This window comes from Ixodes scapularis, unplaced genomic scaffold (assembly GCF_016920785.2).
Source record: "Ixodes scapularis isolate PalLabHiFi unplaced genomic scaffold, ASM1692078v2 PGA_scaffold10__122_contigs__length_95168666, whole genome shotgun sequence".
NCBI classification, from domain to species: Eukaryota; Metazoa; Arthropoda; class Arachnida; order Ixodida; family Ixodidae; genus Ixodes; species Ixodes scapularis.
In genome coordinates this window covers 67663513-67680374 of record NW_024609836.1, presented here as the reverse complement: position 1 = coordinate 67680374, position 16862 = coordinate 67663513, and the positions used below count along the sequence as shown (strand labels likewise).

The 16862-nt window shown below is 43.6% G+C and overlaps 1 protein-coding gene across 1 annotated transcript; it reads right to left on the bottom strand.

Annotated features, from left to right (window-relative positions):
* Nucleotides 1–3291: 3291 nt before the first annotated feature.
* On the bottom strand, nt 3292–12371 carry LOC121832982 (mitochondrial basic amino acids transporter-like). The gene is made up of 5 exons (XM_042288647.1): nt 12330–12371; nt 7969–8052; nt 6483–6681; nt 5309–5606; nt 3292–4789 (listed from the first exon to the last, which is right to left on the bottom strand). The coding sequence occupies exons 3-5, from the start codon at nt 6658–6660 to the stop codon at nt 4519–4521; spliced, it is 747 nt and encodes a 248-aa protein (XP_042144581.1). The 5' UTR covers nt 6661–6681; nt 7969–8052; nt 12330–12371; the 3' UTR covers nt 3292–4518.
* Nucleotides 12372–16862: the final 4491 nt, after the last annotated feature.

The window sequence follows — 16862 nt, the reverse complement described above, 5'->3', positions numbered from 1 at the left end:
CACCGCACATAGTGTGTCAATCTGGCTCGGTTATAGATGTATAATTCCTGTTTTACAATCGTGCAACTTGCATACCAATGCAAAGACCTCGATCAGCATTGCATGAAATAAGTGTTACTACGTGGTGAAAAACGACCTGTAAGAAAATTTTCAGGCAAAGTGGACGTGCATGCAGAGAAAACACTGTCCTGGCACTACTCCGGCGACTTGTTCATTGTACCCGATTTGCTTTAAAAATCGCTATATATGCCGTCGAACATGGCTGAAATAGTATCTTAACTATTAGGTCAAAATATTAATTTTTTTTGCAAAATTATTGAATTTACAATTTTTTTTTTTTTTTTTTTTAACTGGAAGTTTTTACCGGCAACAACGAAAAAGTGACACCAATGGAAGGCATGCGTTCACTCTCGAGGCTGTGGATTTTGTTCCCAACTAATTACAAGCAGTTTGTTTCATGATGTCAAGTGAATTCTTTGTGAGCTCGCTCCAGTGCCCGCGCACAAGCACGGAACAAATACTTGGCATAGTCTATTTTTTAGACTGCTTGCTCTACTGGCAAGCCTCCCTTCCACTGACGCTTACGGCACTGAAAACTGTGTGTATATTTGAATGTTGGTTTTTGCAACATTTTCATTTGCCGATTTCACAATAACTATTTTGAATTTCGCGATACTAATTAACATACCGGGAAGGGTAAACGCCGAGGGTTCAGAAAATATTAGTCTTGTGCGAATAGTTGATTTTGAGTTCGAAGCGAATTGGAAGTGAATAGTGGTTTTGCCCGAATATTTTCGATTCGAATGTCGAATAGTCTTTCCACGCATTTCACTACCATTGCATAATACTTAGATGAAAACCCAGCTAAACTTGTGAAGGTTGTTTCACTTGTTTATTTAAAAACTAAGTTTATCTATGTTTATGAACTGTGCCCTCAGAAGGTCTGGTGTCTTGGGATAGCAAGTAAACGACGGAATTGACATAAAATGAATCCTGTAGGGATGGCCAACTATACCCAAAAGAGTGAATATACACATCTTGCTATATAACATATTCTTTCTTTAATCTCGAGTTTAAAAATAATGAATTGTATATGATGAACACAGGTTTTAAGAGCATCTCTTGCATAACAGTCTAATTTTGAAACTTTTATTACATTGTAGATATACACATTCACAAACTTTTTATTTATCTTCGAATACAGTCGGCACATCCCGCTTTGAATGTATGCTTTACTTCCAAGCACGCAATTACGATATTCATACTTTTCCCAAGTGTTTATCGCGGCGGGTTACCCCATTGAGTGCGCTTGTTACCAAGCACCAGTGCGCTGCGGAGAAGCAACACCTGCGGAGCTCGCTTCCGCGGGTATTGCTTCTCCGCAGCGCACCGGTGTGTGGTGAGAAGCGCACTCAACGGGGCTAACCCGCCGCAATCAACACTTCGAAAAACGCGAATAGTGCAGTTCTTCTCGGAGCGAATATCGAATAGTGTATTATTCGGAACTACTATTCGAAATTTCGATTATTCGCACAACCCTAGACAATATAGTTAGTTGGGGTATCTCAACGAATCGCCGGAGTACCCCTTTAACCCGGATACCTTGTAATGTGCTTATGATTATGCTTGTGCCGGCGTGTTAATTGGTTTCTATATATCTGTAATGTATTAAGTACCACTCTTCCTTTCAAAACTACCGTACAAAAATGACGATGATGATAATTACGTTCCAATTTTGTCGTTCCCCCAATGGGAAAAAGAGAATCCACGTCACTGGTAGCGGTATTTTGTTTGTGGCTGTTTAAGTTAACTGCATGCCACTGTAAGGGTATCAAATTTTGCACTGAAAAAAAAATGTATGGCAAATTGCCCTGCAATTGTGTTGCTACGTGAAACATTCTTAGTTTAGTGCTAATAACCTCCAGGCATTTCTTCTCGAGCTGGGCCTCCAGGTTTCTGCACTCCCTCGACTCCACCCACTTCTGTGCACCTCACTGACCCATTGACTTTCCCCGTCGTTTCAGCCTGTGTCCAGGAAGTATGGGGAATGACGGGCTGCGGTCGATCACGTGTCAATTGTCCCTAGCGGGGAAACTGAATTTGTGTAGAGGTCACGTCAATTTTTCCGCTAAATTTAGCGGGAAAACTGCAATTTTGTATAGGTCACGTGACAGGAAGCCATGTGACGTTATTTTCCCCATTAATTTTAGCGGGGAAATTCGCGTTTAAGCTTTTTGGGGTTTCACTACGTCTGAAAACTTGGCCTATAAACGTTCCACGTTAAAACAGTTCATATCTATGATGGGTATTTTGTCGCAACTCTCATACCCTTGACAAGATTGCAGTTAGAGTTGCTAAATTAAAAACATGAAGATAATGGTGTCCCTATCTCAAAGTTGTGGCGACTAGTACATTTGCACCGGTGGAGACAATGCACCATAAAGACACTTGCATGGGATGGGTGATGCTGATATCCGCCAACAATGTGTCATTGCCTCGTTGTTTTATCTCTCCTTATCTTGACATTTACCACATGCCCACACTTTTAAGATCAAAGGAAACCACTTCGAACAGACAAAAAAACAGGTGTTCAAACAAAAACATTTATTGGATTCGATTTTAGGAGAGCTCAATTGTTGAGTGTTAACATAAGCTATATGCTTTAGCAAAGTAACAACACTTCAGACACATTGTTGCGTAAACCTTTGTTGTCACTTACCCGAAGCCTTATCTGAAATCGCAAAAAACGTTTTCCCGTCCTCAACGATTCTCTACAGAGCAAACCGATATCGCAAACCGACACCGGGGAATGGGCACCATTCGTAAGGCTAATGCGACAATTTTCAGTTCATGCAACATAATGCCCTATCCATCTTCACACAATGCAAACACTACCGTGACTTGGCAGACTGCATGCGATCGCGCTTGCCTTGCTTGTAAAGCACAAGGCAATACATACCTTCTCTTGAAAGTCAATGGGCTGAATCGCATTGTACCAACATTCGACCAACTGTGCTCAGAAACAAGACAAAAACACCTTGTCGCTAGCCTTTGTGACGTTTCACGCCCACCGTGTGGCAACGAACAAGCGCACGTTCGTGATCAAGTGGTATTACTAAAGTGTGACCGGATTACCAACAAGGTGTTCCTGCGATGCATCTGCGACCAGAGGTAGCTGAATATTTGCCTAGCTTGGACTCAGCACAAAGATGCGAGAAATATGGCGTAGACCCGAGAAGACCACCGGCAGACTGAAATATACAACTCCTGAATCTATATTCTAAAGATTTTCAGTATATCTGTTGTCCACAAGCACTCGTGTAAACTGAGAGCAAGGCATAGGCTTGTTGCGCAGCTTTCCGTCTCACTGATGTCATGTGCAACTCTGGTGCACGTAAACGTGCTGCACATTTTTTTTTAACGCACGCTTTAAAAGTATTCGCCGTTTTATTGGGGAAAAGGCTTTTAGGGATAGTCTAGTGGCGCCAAACTTTCACAAGCTTAAAATAGTGAATGGAAAGGAACTTTATCTTCAGTGCCTTAGCAGTGTGGTATTGGAGTAATAAATATGCTTATCCGCAATTTCTGCAACAGCCTTAAAGTACCGTGGTTGGCACATCCATAGTACTTTGAGGCTGTTGCAGAAATTGCGGCTTCCGTTACTGGTGAGGTACGCGGCTGGTGTAAGGTACTCGGATATGTCAGTCACATACGCCGCTTTAGATGGGCGTTTTAGAAGAACCCTTCCTTTAACATTACTTATCGCAAAATAGTTCGACTACTAGAATGTTTAAAAACAACTGTCCCATCTGCTCCCCCGTGACAGACATGGTAAGCCAGTTTAGACACCACAGGGATCTCAAGATTGAGTTAGAAATACTCCTTCGGTGGATCAAAATTAGAGGCTAACTCGATGAATGGGCGCTCTTCCAAAGTAGCGGACATTTCTCACAAACAGGATGTGCCCCTCTATAAAACGAAACCACCTTGACCGAGAGATAGTACGCGGGCAATTTGCATCCCCGGGCCTGTTTACACCCCATATCCTCGTTAAATTATTATTATTATACTCTATCGGGAAGTAGATCTTCTATGACGTGCTACAATGCACGAGTGTGTTTATACGTGGAGCCGCCTGCGACGGAATAAGAATCTAGTTTATGGACCACTGCCTGCACAAGGACCTTATGATCTAGATTTTTCTCGGTTTGGGGAGCTTTGCAACCTGCATCGGCCTGCACAGGGATATCGTGATCTGTATAGGCTCTTTGTCTTGGATTGGACCCCCCCAATCGGAGCACTCATCTCACAAAAACGGTTAGCGCGAAAGACGAAGGAAAAGTAGAAGGCTGGACAGGACAGGACCTTGTCTTTTCATGAAAACGTCAGCTGAAAGTAGTGCTTGTCCTGTCTAGTCGTCTACTTTTCTTTTGTCCTTTCGCGCTGTTTTTGTTACGTTTAACAAACTAAGCCATCAACTTATATTGGTATACACTCAGTCGTGGTATACGTCTAAGACTAAAAGTGAAAGTCCATGAGAACGGCAACCCTACTAAGATGCAGCTCGGGGTCAAAGTGGACGGGCGGGTGGTGGTGGTGGTGGTGTGGGTGCGGGTGGAGGTCGGCTTCCGCGCTGGGATCGAAGGCTCTGAACACCCAGGTGACGACGGTGAAGATGGCCGCGTTGGTGGGAAAGGCGCGCAGCAGCGTCGAGTTGAGGCCGCGAGTAAAGACGCCAGCGCCTTCGTTCCGGTAGCTCTTGACGGCGCAGTCCCAGAAGCCGGAGTACCTGCGGGGACGAGTGCGATCTGCTTGACTGATCTGTCTTCGTTGAGAGACATCACCGGGGGCTCCTGTCGATGTCGAATAGGCGAGATCACTAGATATGATGTTGTCTTCTTTCGAGCTTTCCGTTTTCTTCTTTATTTTGGAGTGGGGGAGATCTCTTAAAGGGTCATTAAACTATTCAATCCTTGAGAGAGAGAGAGAAAGGGATCAGCGAAATGCGGGTACCCAAAGAATTGTTTTAAACTATTTTTTTTTCATCAGCAAGATCATGCAAACTTTCCACATAGAAACAAGACGGACGTGTTTTATATCCATACCTTTTTTTTTTTTTTTTGCTCAGGAGAACGTAAAAGAACGTCTATCGGCCACAGTCTTTGACTTTGACTGGCGCCTTTTAATTCTATCTTTCCTCTGATCGCGTGCTGTCGACATCAGTTACTATCCATAAAGAGTTAGTTGCACCACCCTATAAGGAGAAGAACATCGAGATTCCCCAGATAGAGTTGTAGGTGTACCCTACCTGCGTGGTCCCGTCATGCCGTCCACCTGCAACCTCGACTTGACCACGTCGCACGGGTAAGACACCATCCAGGAGAGGACTCCCGCGAGTCCCCCCGCGGCCATGAGGTGGACGGGCCCGCCGGTGCCCCGACGCACCAGCTGCTCGTAGCTGGCGAAGTAGACGCCGAACGCCGGAGCGTCTCGCAGCACGGTCGAGCCGAGGCCCCGGAACACGCCCCGGCAGCCCTCGGCGCGCAGCAGTTGGCGCAGGCAGTCCAGGGGGCCCGAGTACGCTCTGGAGCTGCCCTGACCCTGCACTGGAACGAAAGGACACAGTCGAGTACGCACGGTTCATTGCATTGTTTCGATGATGCGAGCATTATTATATGCTGTCGTGTCTGGCAACTGGACACCGTGACCAAGGTTAAGAGCAGAGGCTATTCGGTAGAAACCGAAGGAGAGGAGGAGACTAGAGCGCGCAGGGGAGGTCGGAGTGCCGATCTCTGATTGGAATCACTGTTCGAACAGTGAATAGAGACAAAAGCAGCTAGCTTTGCGTCAATGCACTGATCATTCCAGTCGGAGCTCGGTGCTCTGGTTTCCCGACGCACTCTCACCTCCTCCTCTTCCTCTCTCTCTCGCTCTCATTTGATCCCTGTATACGATACTCAACGATTGTTTTAAATGTGAGCTAAAAGGGACGGTAGAACATGTTCGGTGTGAATGCACTATTACGGCTACCAACCGAACAACATGGCTCTACTTGAAATGTTGCTTTGTTACAGAAAACGTTGCGTTTTGCAAGGAACACGATAGATACACCTGCAAATGTGTCCAAGGCTCTGATACCGTTCCTTATTCATGACTTTTTTTAAAGCTTTGGGCTTATGCGCGGAAGTGATTTGTATAGCATCACTCCCGGCATCTCACTCATCATTATCTTAATCATTTCATCGTGCTTTCTAGTGTGGGAACCGGCTAGGAGAAACATCTAGGTTAACCACTTTGTCTTTCATTCATCAACACTAATCAATCAATCTCTGCAATGTACGCAAGAAATCCAATCTGTGCAATTCATGGAGGAGGCATAGCAAACGACAAGAGATCTTGCTATCAAGTCCACCGTTGCAGACCAATTCGAATTCGCCGCTAGTCCCATTTCGGCTCGGTCAGGTCTGTGGAAGACTGCATACCTTGTAGTCTGGTCTTGGCGAGCTCCACGGGACTACTGACGAGGCTCTGTACCGAGCCGGCCAAGAGGCCGCAGGCGCCGTGCGCCCACGCGGAGTCCCCGAGCTGCTTCTGGGCGTTGCCGTAGACACCGAACACTATCGCGTTCACCACGGCCACCCCGGCCATAGGCGACGTCATGCCGCGGAACAGGCCTTGTACCTGTGGGCCGGCCGAGAGAAAAAGGCAATTTCATTGCACTATCAGTCGAAGAAAATGACGCAACTTGGATACTACGCAGTGATATGTATGTACGTACACCAACGCACTGTTTACAAACAGGCCGGCCTTGTCCACACCAGGTGTGAGCGTGCGCAGAAACCAAACTCGGGAGGAGTGGCGCGTCTGCGCATGCGCAGTGCCAACAGCAGCGCCACCGCGGTGCCGTGACGTCAGAGCGTTCAGTTGGTCTATGCAGGGCGCAAGTTCGTCTGCTTCTTGCACAGGAGTTGTGATGATGTCAGAACGCCGAGCTCTTATTGGCTGATTGAAAAACAAAAATAATAGTGAGTAGACCTCAAAGCATCTAGCATTGAGGTCTACCCACTATCCTTTTAATCAAAGCCAATCAGAGCTCGGTGTCGTTCTGACGTCACTGCAAGTTCTGAGCAAGAAGCAGACGACTCGCTCTCCGCATATGAGCGATTTGGTAATACCCATGGTGCCCAGGACACTCTTTCTTCTTCGTGGCTTTTGCCCAGTTTTTTTTTTTTTTTTTGTCTCATCTTGTTATTGTTAAAAAAAAAAACACCGTCGTTTTTTTTGTTTTTGTTATTTAAACACATTTTGGTATATTCAGGCTTAATTCCCTTCCAGACAAGGTATGTATTGTCTCTAAAATGAAAGCAGCTATTGAGAAAACGATAAAAAAAAAGCTTGCCGTCAAAACCAGCATCAAATTTCTGCGCGCTCTCCAGGGGATGACGTCCCATGAAGTAAAAAAACAAAACCTGCAGGCAATTAAAAAAACAATATGTCGCGTTTTTTTTTTCTTCTGTTGAAGTGAGTTTAGCTGTAATGTCTCCAAATTACAACGTTTGTGTTAAAAAGGAAATGCAAAAAAAAAAAAAAAAAACTTCGCAAGAAAATAAAATTAACGGTAATTTCAGTTACTAGTTCAGATGGGTCTAATAATATGTTCAACCAATTTTGAGGCAAATCAGCGACTATCAAAATTTCGCCGGAGATAATTCTCCGGCGAAATTTTGATAGTCGCTGATTTACACTGATACGCAAAAAGTAATTATCAAAAATAGCGCAGAAATTCAATCTAAAGAAAGCCCTAGGATACATACTTGCATTGCAAAATTGGACCATCCCATTCAAAGCAGTCACTTTTCTCATTGCTGCAGATAGCAATTTAATGACTTCTACTTCGTTAGAGCGACGTCGTGGCTGCCATCTGGATGTCAGCCAAAAATGCAGATGAAATCGACCTGATTGTTATACCTTTTCTGTGCGTATGATGCTTTTGAAGCAGTCGATGCTCCCTCTGTACTTAGGAGATGAACCATCTTGGGTCTGTAAGCGGACCTGCAAGAAAATGACGATATCCACGGTGACCAATAACGTTCTGGTGAAGACAAGAACAAAATCATATGCTGCTCCTCCAAATGAATGGTCGTGGTTCCACAAAAATCTACAAACCAGAAATGGTACTGTTCCGAGGCCAGGTGCTACCGATCTCCGAATGTCAGTAACAATATTGATTTTATTTAATAAGAGCTGTGCGCACGCGCATACCCTCTTCACGCAGCGGCGAAGGCTCGAACTACCATTGGCGACCGGGAGTTGCACCACCTCTCCTTACTCCTCCGTGACTCATTGGTTCCCATTGTACTTGAAATGAGAACCACGTCGCTACACTGTAACGGCGCTTGGCGCAACGCATTCTTCTCGAAAAGAAACGCTTGAAACAAGCGTCATGTCACTGCTGCGACGCGGCGCTTATTTCAAGCAAAATGGGAACAGATTAGTCACAGACAAGGCTGGAGAGGTAGCGCAACTCCCCTTTTGAACACCAATCCTAGTTCGAGCTTTCGCTGCTCGGTGTTGTTTTTATGCAAAAAAAAAAAAGAAAAAAAAAAGTTCGGCTAGGTGGCGCAAGCCGCCGCCCGATTAAAAAGGTTAATGTATATCCGTCCATCCATCCATGGGTATAAATTGTGTGGACACGTGTCCTTGTTCGACTGCATCTTATGTGGGCCACGGTGGGAAATGTATACTCCTATAATCACCGCACCACATGCAGTGACGGTTTTCGATGAAGGGCAGCTGTGCTAGCACTTTTCTTCACCGAAGACCGCTGCTGGCGCGAACATCAAAGAGACATGGCAACTGGAACTCACGTGATGGTCCGTAAACAGATAAGGACGCCCGAAAGGATAGACCTCAGCCAGCTTATGATGGCAATTAGAGTCACCACATATATCTTCCTATCTTCAAGAAGGATAGTGCGACCACTGGATAGCGTAGGCCTTTTTGTTTGCATTTCAGTCCCCTTAAGCCTCGGCTAGGTTGTTGTTGATGACCTGCCAGGAGCTGGAGTCGAAGACAACTGTTGCTATCATTCGAGGGATAAGTAGTCTTTTTTGTATCTCTGTCTCTTTTGTTTCAAATAAATTCGCGATAGAACCAGAAAAAGGTTGCGATTCATATGGTCACCAAAAGATACTTTTAATCTCACATCCATCCAGATCTGTTGAAACGCTCAATTCTCTGTAGAAGCAAGTTTCGTGATGGTCGACGTCTCTTTCTCCGACTCTAAACAGATAAGGAAGCCCGAAAGGATAGACCTCAGACTGCTTATGATGGCAATTAGAGTCAGCCCGTAGCCTCCTATCAGCAAGAAGGATAGTGCGACCGGTTTATAACAGTGGCTCTTTGGTTTGCATTTCAGGGCTCTTGAGCTTCGGCAAACTTGTTGATGACCCGTCAGGAGCTGGAGTCGAGGACGACTGTTGCTAGCGTGCGAAGGATCTTGTATCGTTGCATTTTATGTTTCGAATAAGTTAATAATAGTACCACGCAAACGTCGAGGTATCCATGTAGTCAACCGAGTAGTTTTTGGGTAGGCACATCTGGTCAGAAGGAAGTTTCGGGATGGCGAGGTAACAAGTCCTTCTCTAACCATGTGACTCCATGATGTAGTACACGTATACGAATGACAGAATGAAAACAAACTACGCTAGATATTCGTTTTATCTCTTTAATGTTACTTCATCGAAGCCATCATTTTTCAGGCTTGTAATTTTAGGACGGCGTGAATTGTCTCGAGAGTCAACTACCTCCCTTCTTTATTTCAAAATAGATTGATTTAAGCTCTGAAAGGTACCGGTACTTTGTCCACATAGGGTACGCCCGAAAGAAAGCTTGCAGAGTCGGGTCCGAAATTACACACGAAAAAAAAAAAATCCATTTGCTTACACCCAAATGGGAGTAAAGCCGTCGTTTAATCCTTGCATTAGAGGAAAAAAAATGGAATGATAATATTTATTTTATTATATTTACACGTATTTGAAGCAAGAGGAGTACAATTAAGGTTAAGGTGTTTCTTTTTGTTTCGCCAATACGGATACAAAGTTTCAAGCAACGGGTGCGTCATCGGCACATCACCGTAATTGTTGCTGGATATCTAAAACCCATTACGGGAGATAAGCGGGTTGCGCACGGGGCTTGGATCAATCTTATCTGCCGTTATCTCTGACATAGATACGTCTAGCTCGTTACAATGAAGAGAGGCTTGTCGGAGACATCAGCGCGCATGAAGCAGCTGTGGTTGCACTACTAACAGTTGCTTCATGTATTTTTTTGCTTTAACATGTTCGTCAAATGTTCATCAAGATATTTTATGTCGAGATTCAAAGGTGCGGCTGCGGAGGAGGAATATTAAAGCATAAAATATATACTATATATATATATACTTTTTTTTTTCTTTTTTTACGAATCTTTTAAATTTTAGGAATTTTTCCGTTCGTCCATCCGTCTGTGCACCCCCCCCCCCCCCCCCCACAAACCTCCCCCAACTTTGGGGTGAAAATTGACGTCATATGACGTCAGGATCTCACGTGACATCGCGTCACGTGACGTCAATTATCCCGCTAAATTTAGCGGAGAAATTAAGAAACAGTATGTTTTTCTTCACTTACGTCTTATAAACACATGTAAACGGTCGCGCCTTAAATAGAAATAGTGTTTGTCGTGCATTTGATAGAAGTTTGATGATAAGGGTCGCTGGAAGTTAGTTATCCATTGTCAGCAGCAATTTTTGAGAGCAGTCGCATTCCAATTTTTTAATATATGTTTTACATTTAACAAAAAATATTCGATAGTTGATGCCCATAAAGATATAATCTATCGAACTTGCATTTCAACAGCTGTTCTCGCAGTTGAAATTATTTCATAATCGCAGACATTATACGGCATTTATAGAATCATTTCTGCGGTGCATCTTTACGTCCGCAATTACAATTGTGTAATTGAATAAATTATTAATAGGGACTGCGTTTCGGGTGTATACGAAAGACAAGGCGGACAAATTTTATCCGGCAAATATTTTTGCAATAGAGATTTCTGCAAAAACCTTAACAACTTTTTTTTTTTTATGTTTGAAGCCAGGCATTTCGCGGGATACACCTCAGCGTGCACTATAGACCTTTCCATCGCTTATCATCCGTGCTAAAAATGCTGAGTCACTGAGCTGTGGACGTATGCACAGCGTCTGATACAGAGAACCAGCGCAGTCCAGCAGACAAAGAACGCTGCTGCCCAGCAGCAGCGTTTCACAGCCCAGCAGGACAAAGATGGCATCTCGCTGAAGGCGATTTTTGTAAAGGTCTATATAGCTAAATAATTTTCTCCCTGAGTAGTGAAAAAAAAAAAAAAAAAGTTAACACCAAAGGTTTGATTGATGATTCTTCCCTTATAATTATTTTATGTTGATATCTCCGTGAGTGCGCAGTGCTCGGCTTCGTAAGAATGTAGACATGATAACCGATGTGCTTTCGATAATATGCAATCAACAAAGGCTCGAGCAAACAAATAAAAAATACATCTTATGTTCAGTACCCCTGCACTTTCACTGGCTTTTTTGCGCCCATGCTCGCTTTTGTTATCGCTGGTGCAGAATAAACATCGATTTTCTTTTTATCACCCTAAAAACACCAATAAATATCGATTTATCGCGCCGAACCCCGTCGAAAATATATAACCCCCAAAAACAAATAATATACAGAGTGTTCCCGAAAAACAATTCGAGTGTTTTACTTGCCGCAAAAACGAACTGCGCATTGCCGAAGGCTCAGTTTCCGCCCAAATGTAGCGCTAACGCTGCGGACCGGATGCCAAAGTTTCAGACCTAACCGTTATTTGATTCTAGTTTCTGAAACTTTCATTGGAAAAATGGGGCACGTTTGAGGTCCCAGTAGTTTACGCCATTCAGCCCAAATGTGTTTGTCGTCTTTGTCGGCCGCCGTTTTCCCATAAAAAATTAAAAAACAAAACGCTTTTTTACTTCTTGGGTAGTCTGACGGTTCGTTCTGAACCTTTGGCATCTGGTCGGTACCGCTAGCGCTACATCTGGTAGGAATTTCAGCGTTCGGCAACGCACACGTTATTTTTGCAAAAAAAAAAAAAAAAAAAAAAAAAAAAGAACAACAACAAAAAACATGCTATTTTAATTTTGTTTACTTATTGCGTCTGTCTGTCTGTCTGTGCGTGCGTGCGTGCGTGCGTGTGTGTGTGAAGGAGCGGGGAGAGTGTGCACTTGTACTTTGTAGTTTTCAGCCAAATAGCGACAAGTGGGCGCTCACCTTTATGGTGTCGAAAGGATGACCAACTATAACACCAGCACACCCTGAAAAGACAAGACATTGACATCAGTCATAAATTAACTGTGAGCTTCCAGAATAGACTGCGGCGTCATCATTGTACATGGCTAAGTCAGCGAACAACGTGAGGATAGAATAATACAGGAGACAGGATAGACGCTGAACTCCCAACCCAATATTTCATCCAGAAGAGAAGAAGAAAGATGACAGATAACCAACAGGCACGTGCTCATGGCACTAGAGCTCTAGGGCGCGGGCCAATGGTTTTAGCGCATCGAAGCGTTCAAAAACAAAACTCCCCGGTAAATTATGTTTTTTTTTTTTCTTTTTTTTTTTTTTGCCCGATCCTTCGAAAGTTATCTTGGCGATATCCCAAAACCGCCTGGTGATAGTTAGGGGGGGGGGGGGGGGGGGGGATTGGTCTTAGAAGGGCAGGACGAATCATATCTTTGTCTTTTTAGATTTAGGCTAGGTGGCGCAAGCTACCGCCAGTTACAAAGGGTATAGCCATCAACATCCATCCGTCCATCCATCTCGAGAATTCACGAGATTTCGCTAGCAGGATGCATGTGCGTCAAGCGAAAAGCGAAACCGCCTTGTGATCGATTCCCGATTGTTTCCTTTATCAGATAAACATAAGCTGATAGAGAGGCATGGGGATGATGATATGACCAAAGAGGACCTCTTGTAAACGTGGAAAGAGGTCTTTGCATTCCGTTGACATCCTGTTACGTATCCGGAGCGGTATTTCTTTCTTATCACCTGTCAACACTGATGATTTCATGTCACACCATCTTGGCAGCGCCCTGGCCGTCTTCTTTAATCCTTCGTCTCGTTGGCGCTGCTTTTTATATATTCCATATAACGTTTTAAAACGATCTTTGATGCATGTCTGATCTTTCTTGGCGTGCAGAACAATTTTATCCCCGATAGGCACCTGTTGTCTAAGGGAGGAATTTTCTCCCGCGAAACGTTCGATGATGCACTCGGTATATCACTCAGTTATCCACTTTACACACTGCGGAAACACACGTTAATGTGCCGCCTCGGAAAAAAAATGTAGGTCCGGACCCGCGGATACCCTCATCCCATCCGATCCGTAATCCACCAAATCTGATGCATTTTTATCCGCGTCCGCCAGTTGAGAGCGGATATCCGCGAAATGATCCCCAAGTAATCCGCGGATATGCAGGACCATTATCGCAGTTATCGGAACCGCGTCTACTAAAACTCCCTATGTCACTAACTCGCTTTCTCTTTCTTCGAATCATATACCAAGTATTCGACAAGCTCACAGTCGTTATTCAGCGTGAGTGTGACGCTGAGCTTGCTCGCTGCCGACAGCAAATTGCCTCTCCCTAAAATTCCGCCACATATGAGCGGTATTTCAGCCGAAGGACGCGAACAGCGGGAAACAGCGCTGCATTTTCTAGCCGTCCCTCATCCTCTGCTGACAGTTCTCTAAAACTGATCTTCCATGGCTTCACGGAGGAGCCCTGCCACTAAAACGGTTATCAGGGCGAGGTCATACGAAGCCAGCGTTGGGGGCATGAACCCACTGGTGTCTAAAAGGTATAACCCGTCGCGCGACAAGTGATGAAGTGGGGCGAACTGGATGAAAGGGGGAAAAAAATACAAGGTTCAGTTATGACGCGCCCGCGCACAGCTGCTCAAAAGTGTTAATAATACCGCAGCATAATTTTCCTGCAAGTGGCACCACATATAGGAAATTTCACATCAGTGGGACCGTTGTTAGTTAAACGAAACCGACGAAGCTAACGCTTCTGCGAATGCACCAACGGGTAGGGTGTGACGCCAAGTACCAGATGTGCATTTTGCGTGCGTAAGCAGACAAAATCTTTCCTTTTTTTTAACATTTTTTAAAAATAATTTTGAAATACGTTAGTCAAGAGCTTTGTAAAACGATCCTCTAAATGCTTGGATACATCTGGTATGTAAGAAAACCATTATGTATACCTTCAAACAAACACAAAATGTCCGCCATATTTTTTTTTTTCCGCGCGAACGTAAAAGCAATCGTAATATTTCTCGGAAAAAAAAAAAAAAAAAGATACAAGCTCAGAGAAACAGAACACGACACGCGAGTTCATAAGAATTGGCGATCGAGTTCGCGTCGACAGGCGCAACGGCGTTGCCCTTACGGATATGTTGCAAGTTTTTGTTGGTACGCCGAACCAAAAAAATTAGATTGCTCGCCGAACCTTCGCATACTTGTGGCGAAATTCGACGAAGCTCGACTTTTGTTTAAACGTGATGCCCGACACTTCTATACAAACGTTTTATAACATTTTTAGAAAATGTAGATGTTTATATGTCAACTCAACTCTCCGAAGTCGCCATAGTATAGTGGCGCATTTCTGTCGATATCTGTGCACGTGCAGACGCTTCACTTCACCCAAATCACTTTTGTTTTTATTTATTTTTTTTTACGCATGGGCGGCAGTGTTTACACTTGGTGAGCGCGGTGTTGTTTGTAAACATCGTGTAAACAGCGCTCCTTATTTTTGAATATTATAGAAAAAAAAATCAGATATAAAAGAATATATATTTAAAAAAAATTTAGTCTCGCCAGTTCGCTTTAACTTTCGCGAATATTTACGAAAAAAAGAAAAAGGGGGGGGGGGGCGGGTGACCGCCCCCCCCCTCCAAGTTTTTTAAGGTCAACTTTTTTCATATAAAATCATTGATATACATAGCCAAAAGTTTAGTGGTCAATAAAATCGATCTGGACAACGTTTCGACTATAACGTCATATCTCTGTTGGGTTTATGTTATTAAGATGAATTTTATCGATTCGTTTTACGTCGTGGGAACGGTATAGGACCTTGTTAAGTTTTTTCCCACGTAACATCTGTTTGCATTGCTGACAAAAAAAAGTAGTTATTAAAATATATCGCTCTGGCAGACTTCAGTCCCTTTGTAAGTTTGTTTCGGCACGATTTGAACGTTTTGAGACTGTCAGGACCCCACGTGTTCACAAATGTTTTCTACAAGAACTTTTTTCTTTTTAACTTTTGTTAAAAGTTCTGGAGTTATCCAAGGCAAGGCTTAATTACGGCTTATTTTAGATGTCCTAGGTAATTTATGAGGAAATCATATTTTATATGGTAGTCGAAATTTATTGTATGCTTGATTTGCGTCCGCTGCTTTAGACTTCCAGTCTAGCTCTGAACGCTTAAACCTAAATTCAGAAAAGAAATTTTCTGTAATATTCTGATAAGATGCGCGGTGTAGTTTATTTGCATTTTAAACTAGTTCTTTTTTTTACACACATGAATATTGCCAGATGGTCACTAATATTTGTACTTCATTGAAATGAAATAAAAATATTCATAGGTTGCTGTTACGATGGCATGCATCCTATTTTTCGGGCGTTCACAAGCATCCTAAGGGTGTGAGCCCTGGGAGAAGCTGATTTGCACCCAAAAGGGTGTAAACGTTTTTAGTGTGCACCTCCCAGATTGGTCTTGAAGGTGCAACCAACGTAACACTGAAAGACCGAGAGGGTGCAGAGCACCGTTGCTCGCCTGCGCTTGCCCGCTCGTCGTCGCTTTCGAAGTCGCCTCTGTCGTCTGCTACAACCGATCGTATACCCAGCGTTCTCGGCATTCTTTTCGGCTCCACGGACGGCACTTCACGCTTTGCAGAAGATCTATACCGCAGTGTTTGGAAGAAAAGTTTTCTTGTTTTTTTTTTGTTTCGTTTTCTCAGCGCAAAAATAAATTGCGCATCGCCGAATGCCGACTCCTTGCCCAATGATGTAGATCTATAGCGGTTGGGACCAGGTGTCAAAGTTTTAGGCACTTGCCGTTATCGGAATGAGAGCTATACGCGATTTTCGGGAGTCACCGGGAACGGGCTCCATTTTCCCAGTGAACATTTTTGAATATTTATTTAAACTTCTGAACGGCAAGCTCTGATAACTTTGGCATTGGGTCCCAACCTCTATACATTTGGTTGAAGACTGGGTGTTCGGCAACGCGTGGTTTATTTTTGTACCAAGAAAAAAACCAGTTTTTTTTGTTTTTTTGTTTTTTTTTTCTAAACATTTGATATGAATGGGCTCGTTAAAAGCATATATATTAACGATTTCCGTACAGTAATTGTACCTGGTGTGGTTCGTTGGTCGAAAACTAATGTCGAATTATCCTTCGAGGGTTCCAATTTTTAAATCTTTTTTTTTTTTTCGGTTGGATGTTTGCACGCGTGTTTCATTATTTAAACGGTACACGTGTCATCCACTGATTACATTCAGAGGTTTTAAAAATACGTAACCTTATTTGTTAGTAAGTTTTTTTTTTTAATTTTGTGCGTCGAGTCGGGTACGTTTGTTTCGTAGAAATATACCTGATTAATTGACACTGGCCAGACTAACTCCGCGCTGGTTTAGCAATAGGTTGCGACACGATGTTTGCACGCGTGTTTCATTATTTAAACGGTACACGTGTCATCCACTGATTACATTCAGAGGTTTTAAAAATACGTAACCTTATT